Source organism: Nerophis ophidion, linkage group LG03 (assembly GCF_033978795.1).
Source record: "Nerophis ophidion isolate RoL-2023_Sa linkage group LG03, RoL_Noph_v1.0, whole genome shotgun sequence".
In the NCBI taxonomy this organism is placed as follows: domain Eukaryota; kingdom Metazoa; phylum Chordata; class Actinopteri; order Syngnathiformes; family Syngnathidae; genus Nerophis; species Nerophis ophidion.
The window spans coordinates 69,511,282-69,518,927 of NC_084613.1; the positions used below are offsets into that span (position 1 = coordinate 69,511,282).

Consider the following 7,646-nt stretch of genomic DNA (forward strand, 5'->3'; position numbering starts at 1 on the left):
TGTTGCCCCCGTGACCCGACCTCGGATAAGCGGAAGAAGATGGATGGATGGATGGATCAATGAAGGAAATGCATCAAACAGTCGAGCAGCTAATAAATATATTTGTTTTTGCAATCTAGCAGTTGTTATTGCACTCTTAGAAAAAATATTTATACAAACGGGTCTTGAAAAATAGCTGTTGTCTGATACTCATTGCCATCTTCTATTCGGGGATATCTAGCACCATCTTGACAAAGTAGCATCGGTAGAGCTCATGGAGAAAGCTGTGACTCTTGTAAAAATTGCAGGAACAAACTATCGATCCATGAGCTTGCCTGGTGCTCGTAAGCCAAAAAGTCACATGGTGGCTTCGGTCAATATCACTGACCTGGATTTCCAGTGCCAACCATGTCAATATGCATTTCATTACGGATGACGCCCACAGACATAGCTTTGGTGATGGTAGGTGTTGATCTATGCAGCCAAAGGAGAAAAACTATTGGCGGATGAAAGTAGGTTGGGTGACAGACAGCAGTGGTATTTCATTGGGTAGGGACAAGTGAAAGTGTGTCAGACCACAAGAGGACAGACGGTTGGCATTGTGGATCGGAAGCAGTGGGAACCCTGTGCTACCAGGCCTGACATGGTTCACTTGTGTGTGTCCATATCAGACGATGGTCTCAGAATCAAGTCTATAAAAAAAGAATCACCAAATCCTGCACAAAGAAGGAGAAAGAAGAGTAAAATGGCCACGCTACAAAGACAACCACGATCCAGAACGGCCTTAACTCGACAGGATCGTGGCTCTTGTTCTTCAACCGCATCTTGCCCTGTTTTCTCTGGACCATACAGCGACCAGGAAGAGGAACCTCCGCTGCGTCGCCAGTCTTCTCCTTTGCTAAAAGGCTCTCTTTCAAGCCTGCAAAATGCCACCAAACCAAGCCACAGAAGATCCTCCTCCAGCAACCGGGGTTCTGTCACCTCTCTTCAAGCCTTTCCAAGTATCCAGGGATCTCTTCCAAACTTCTATTTCTCTTTACCAAGACTGAAAGGATCCATTTCTCGGTTGAAAAGGCGATCAATGGGCAGCTTGGACAACTCCAGCCCAGTTCAAAGCGAGCGTAGCACCAGTCCAAGTCGGCAAAGTGGCATAGGCAGTTCAAGTGATGATGACAGCAGTTGGGACACCAATAGTTGGAGTTCAGGGGTTACCTGCCTAATCAAGACATCTGCTAAGAACGGCAGCACAGAGGGATCGGCGCAGTCGAGCGGAATTCCTCCCAAAACAGACCAGGCATTCACTAGTGCAGTGGTGGAACCTGAAATTATTTACCAAAATCTCATCTTCACACGTCCTACCCCTAACACAGAAACTAAAAGTGCTTTGGAGAGCAGCACCGCAGTGCAGAAGATAGACCCAGGGAATGCTACTACATCTTTCCCAAAAAAAGATTCCCCCACAGTCCTTCAAGAGGACAAGAAGAAAGAGGACAGGCGCAGGTTCTCACAGTTCCTCAACGAAGTGACCGGCAGGGTGCTGAAAACCAACAGTGCTCCATCTCAACAACAGCAATCCACCTTGCGGCACCGTTTCTCCTCACCTCCTCTTCAGGCGCCACCACCGCCACCATCAACCCCACTGGCATCTTTGCATTCAACCCCAACTAGCCTTCCAACACCACCACCTACAAACTTGTGGTACACCCCAACACCCAACCTGCAGACCATCAATGAATGTGATCCAAACGACATCAGCTCCTTCCAGCAATGGAGCAAGACACTGCCCAGCTGTAAGATCTTAGAACCAGCGGACATGATGAGGAAAATCAAAGGAGAGAGTCCCTCGTACCGAGAGCACGGCTTGGAGCTGTGCACAAAGATACAGTCGCAGCCCTCCACCGGGAGGCTTTATCTGGAGACAGACATTGACAGAGTGAGGCAACTTGATGAACTCGCAGCTAATGGTACCCTGATACAAGAGAGGAATAAGAAACATATGGAGAAGGCCACGGACGACAAAAGTCATTGGGAGAGAAATGGAATCCTGGGTGGAGAGAAAAGGACGGAAAATGTTTGGGAAAAAGAGAGGCTGACAGAAAGAGGTAAAGAGAAGGACAAGAAAGTTGTCGGCTTTGAGCCTAAGTGGACCTCCAATGGAAGGAGTAAACCGTGCCCGGTCTTCAAGTGGCCAGATGGATTTCCAAGAATGTCCAATAGGTCCATCTCACTACCCAGAGCTGTCAATATCACTGTGAGTACTCCATCTCGTCCTCTACTCCAGTGGTTATCAAATGGGGGTACTTGAAGGTATGCCAAGGGGTACGTGAGATTTTTTCAAAATATTCTAAAAATAGCAACAATTCAAAAATCCTTTGTAAATATATTTATTGAATAATACTTCAACAAAATATGAATGTAAGTTCATAAACTGTGAAAAGAAATGCAACAATGCAATATTCAGTGTTGACAGCTAGATTTTTTGTGGACATGTTCCATAAATATTGATGTAAAAGATGTTTTTTTTGTGAAGAAATGTTTAGAATTAAGTTCATGAATCCATATGGATCTCTATTACAATCCCCAAAGAGGGCACTTTTCCTTATGTGGGTTCTTCCGAGGATGTCGTAGTCGTAGTGGTTTGTACAGTCCTTTGAGACATTTGTGATTAAGGGCTATATAAATAAACATTGATTGATTGATTGACTTTAAGTTGATGCTTACTTCTATGAGTAGAAATCTTTATTTATAATTGAATCACTTGTTTATTTTTCAACAAGTTATTTTTATATCTTTTTTTCCAAATAGTTAAAGAAAGACCACTACAAATGAGCAATATTTTGCACTGTTATACAATTTAAAAAATCAAAAACTGATGACATAGTGCTGTATTTTACTTCTTTATCTCTTTTTTTCAATCAAAAATGCTTTGCTCTGATTAGGGGGTACTTGAATTAAAAAAATGTTTACAGGGGGTACATCACTGAAAAAAGGTTGAGAACCACTCCTCTACTCCTTAATGATTCATGATAAAATATCGGCCTCTTCCACAACAGTGTGAATTCCCCTGCTCGGATGTGTGTCACAATGAGCCTCCCTGAAAAACTGCATTTCTGTAGAATATTCCGTCCCGTTTTTTTGCTTGCCAAGAGGAGTGGTCAAAAATTTAACCAGAAGCTTGTGGATGGCTACCAAACACGCCTTATTGCGGTGAAACTTGCCAAGGGACATGTAACCAAATATTAACATTGCTGTATGTATACTTTTTACCCGGCAGATTTTGTCACATTTTCAGTAGACCCATAATAAATTCATAAAAGAACCAAACTTCATGAATGTTTTTTTTTTTTTTGTGACCAACAAGTATGTGCTCCAATCACTCTATCACAAAAAAATAAGAGTTGTAGAAATTATTGGAAACTCAAGACAGCCATGACATTATGTTCTTTACAAGTGTATGTCAACTTCTAAACGTGACTGTAATTGTTAAAAAATAAAAAAAAACTATAAATACTACAGTTCTTACTAATAATGGAATTTGTTGTAGATCTGATTGGATGCATTTTTAGCCTGGGTAAAATATGATGCACGCTTTCCTCAAGAAATACGATGCGATGATATCTCAAAAGACTTCTCGGCTAGCTGAATGCGCCCCAAGCTGTGTAAACTGTAATATTATACAGTACACCGAGCAAGTGCCTCTATATTCTCAGGTCTTAAGCTACGCTATATTTTACACTTCAAATAAATATTGCGCGGAATGACATACGCATGGCAGGGCTAAGGTAAAAGGTCTCATTTTAATTCTCATTTAAATGCATTAGCGCTTTCGCTAGCACGCCGAGGGTCCACCAACATCGAGGAAGAAGTGGTCTGCAGTATAAAAAAAAAAATACATTCAACATTTGCTGCGTTTTTGCCCGGGGCTTGAAGTTTTGTATTTGAGGGGTTGGAGGCGTGGGAAATAAGATGTAGGTTTCAGACAAATCTCACTGCCTTTGTAGAAGTAGCAAATACATGAATAATTTAAACGTACTCCCTTTTTTTGTTGAGGCTCAGAAAAGGCCTCCCGCATTTTCACCATGTCGCCCTGTTACACATAAGCTTAATCAACATACTGTAGAAAACAAATATTAAGTATTTGGCTTGTTTACTGGATTCATTATATGGACAATAAGTCGATGTAGTTAACAAAAATGCAGTCAATTACGGCATTAATGCTTCAGAAAGAAGCTATCTAACGTTAAATCGTAAGCCAAATGTAGCTGACTCCATTAATGGCCGCTGCTGTTTTTCTATGCGACACACTGTAGAAAATCAATATACTGGCATGCATACCTTTTAAACGCTTCCTTACATTTTTCAGCTCGTAGCCCACGTTTGGCCTATAACTATCTAAACCAGGGGTCACCAACCTTTTTGAAACCAAGAGCTACTTCTTGGGTACTGATTAATGCGAAGGGCTACCAGTTTGATACACACTTAAATAAATTGCCAGAAATAGCCAATTTGCTCAATTTTCCTTTAATAAATAAATCTATGTATATTAAAAGATGGGTATTTCTGTCCGCCATTCCGTCGTACATTGTTTTTCCTTTTACAGAATGTTTTTTTGTAGAGAATAAATGATAAAAAAAAAAACACTTAATTGACCGGTTTAAAAGAGGAGAAAACACGAAAATGTTGCGCCTGTGTGGCATCGTGGTACCGGGTTTGATTCCCTTGAGGATGCGTCAAAATTGAACACAGCAAAGGTAAGTTTTAAAAGATTTATTCCACAAAAGGATCTAAGAAACAAAACACTGGAGCTAACAAAAGGAAACCAAAGACACTAGTATGAGAACTAGGTGATACAAAATGCAAACTAAACTGACCAGTAAGGAACAAAAGAGAAAACAAAACCTTCAGCATGAGAACTGGAATGAACAATGGCTAGCGTGAAAAGCTCAGCGAGAATATACATACATGAAAGTATTGCAGGCGTAACTATTTTGGTGTGAAAAGCAAATCATGGGGGCTTCACGGTGGCAGAGGGGTTAGTGCGTCTGCCTCACAATACGAAGGTCCTGCAGTCCTGGGTTCAAATCCAGGCTCGGGATCTTTCTGTGTGGAGTTTGCATGTTCTCCCCGTGAATGCGTGGGTTCCCTCCAGGTACTCCGGCATCCTCCCACTTCCAAAGACATGCACCTGGGGATAGGTTGATTGGCAACACTAAAATTGGCCCTAGTGTGTGAATGTGAGTGTGAATGTTGTCTGTCTATCTGTGTTGGCTCTGCGATGAGGTGGCGACTTGTCCAAGGTGTACCCCGCCTTCCGCCCGATTGTAGCTGAGATAGGCGCCAGCACCCCCCGCGACCCCAAGAGGGAATAAACAGTAGAAAATGGATGGATGGAAGCAAATCATGAACCCAGGCTGAACAAACAAAAGAAGACGGCTTATAAAGTGACGGTGATTATCTGTAGCAGGTGTGCGGGGCCGTGAGCAGCAGGTGAACTGATGAGTAACCATGGTAATGAACAAAACAGGAAATAAGCATGTTAAACAGCAGAGTCATATGAAAATGGAACAGAAACAACAATAATATGAGAAAATCCGCGTACGGATCTTAACAGAAAAAAAATAAAATTAAATTTTGAAACACAGTTAATCTTCAATTTTGACTGTTTAAAAATTCAAAACTCAACCGAAAAAAATGAAGAGAAAAACTACTGTAGCTCATTCGAATCTTTTTGAAAAAATTAAAAAAAGAATTTATGGAACATCATTAGTAATTTTTTCCTGATTAAGATTAATTTTAGAATTTTGATGACATGATTTAAATAGGTTAAAATCCAATCTGCACTTTGTTAGAATATATAACAAATTGGACCAAGCTATATTTCTAGCAAAGACAAATCATTATTTTTTTTCTAGATTTTCCAGAACAATTTTTTTTTAAAGAAATTCAAAAGACTTTGAAATAAGATTTAAATTTGATTCTACAGATTTTGTAGATTTGCCAGAATAATTTTCATGAATTTTATTTGAAGAAATATTACACAAATATTCTTTGTCGAAAAAACAGAAGCTAAAATGAAGAATTAGATTAAAATGTATATATTATTCTTTACAATAAAAAAAAAACATGGTCCTGACGTGCGACCTGGTGCCCGCAGGCAGCGCATTGGTGACCCCTGATCTAAACAGCAATATGTCAACATAAGGATAACCTTACCAAACATGAATAATACAGTCGTGGTCAAAAGTTGACATACACTTGTAAAGAACATAATGTCATGACTGTCTTGAGCTTCCAATAATTCCTACAACTCTTATTTTTTTGTGATAGAGGGATTGGAGCACATACTTTTTGGTCACAAAAAACATTTATGAAGTTTGGTTCCTCTATGAATTTATTATGGGTCTACTGAAAATGTGACCAAATCTGCTGGGTCAAAAGTATACATACAGCAATGTTTATATTTGGTTCTCCTCCAAACATATTGCTTGTTATTGTTGCCAAACAGCTCAATTTTTGTTTCATTTGACATCACATGGACAAAGATAAGAGCTTCTGGAGGAAAGTTCTGTGATCAGATGAAACAAAAATGAAGCTGTTTGGAGGAGAAGAGGTGATGCCTTTAATCTCAGGAACACTACACCTACCGTCAAGCATGGTGGTGGTAGTATTATGCTCCGGGCCTGTTTTGCTGCCAATGGAACTGGTGCTTTACTGTAGATTTTTAGCAAGCTCTTGAAATCAAACGTTCATCAATGCTAGTTGGTTGGCTCGCATAACATCTAGTGTTCTAAAAAGTGACTGGTATTGTTTTTATCATTTTTGGTAAAAGTCTTTATTTATTTTTTTTTCTAACATGCTTAACAGAGTTACATTGATGTACATTACCAGTTCACACAGGAAGTGGAGAGGAGAGTGGGTATGTTTTACCTGGGCCCCAAGCACTAGAGGGCCCTTGGCTTTTGTAAAGTTTGAAGTTGTTAAAAAAAAAAAAAAAGTCTTAATTTTTAAGATAAAATAAATATTACCTTAATATTGAATAATAATAAGAAGGTCAGGAAGCTGTTGACTCAAATTGAGAAGGACTAAGAGTACCTGCACCACTCATAAAAATGCAAAATGATTAATTTCACATTGAATTAGCAGCAAACCTAGCTTGGAACACTTCACTCAAAACTCCCCTTTAAGCGTTTACACAGAGCACCAGCATGTTGGTACAAAGATTAGGTGATGGAGGAATGTTGAAAATATAATAAATCTATTTGTGGCAGCATTGGTGAAACGTATGTACAATTTCACTTTTGCATCTCATTGCCCATAACTGGTGCCTTCAATGACTCTCAATTACATTTAGAAAAAGAGAAGTCGCTAGGTTTTTAAGACACGGTTAGGTTTGAAACCCAAGGAAATGCACTTATAAAAATATAATAATATTGATAATGATCCACTGATAATAATAATACATGAATCGGATCATTTCAAATTTTACACTCTGAAGTGAAGGAAATTTGACGGATATATAATTATATTCAAGTGAATAATAAAGGTTGCATGATTATTTCAATTCACATTCTGGTCACTTGATATTGAATTTGTTGGCACTTAATGTAAAAAACTAACTTTTAAAAGAGAGCATGTAAACATACCAAGTGTGAGAGTTGGGTTCAGGC

At 39.4% G+C, this 7,646-nt stretch overlaps 1 protein-coding gene across 1 annotated transcript in view; it reads left to right on the forward strand.

The window, feature by feature from the left end:
• Positions 1–528: 528 nt before the first annotated feature.
• LOC133549982 (uncharacterized) overlaps positions 529–7,646 on the forward strand; it is a 169,820-nt gene continuing 162,702 nt past the window's right edge. Inside the window, exon 1 of the mRNA XM_061895941.1 lies at positions 529–2,230. Within this exon, the coding sequence (XP_061751925.1) occupies positions 623–2,230 (1,608 nt within the window). The 5' untranslated portion in view covers positions 529–622. The remainder of the gene's footprint in view (positions 2,231–7,646) is intronic.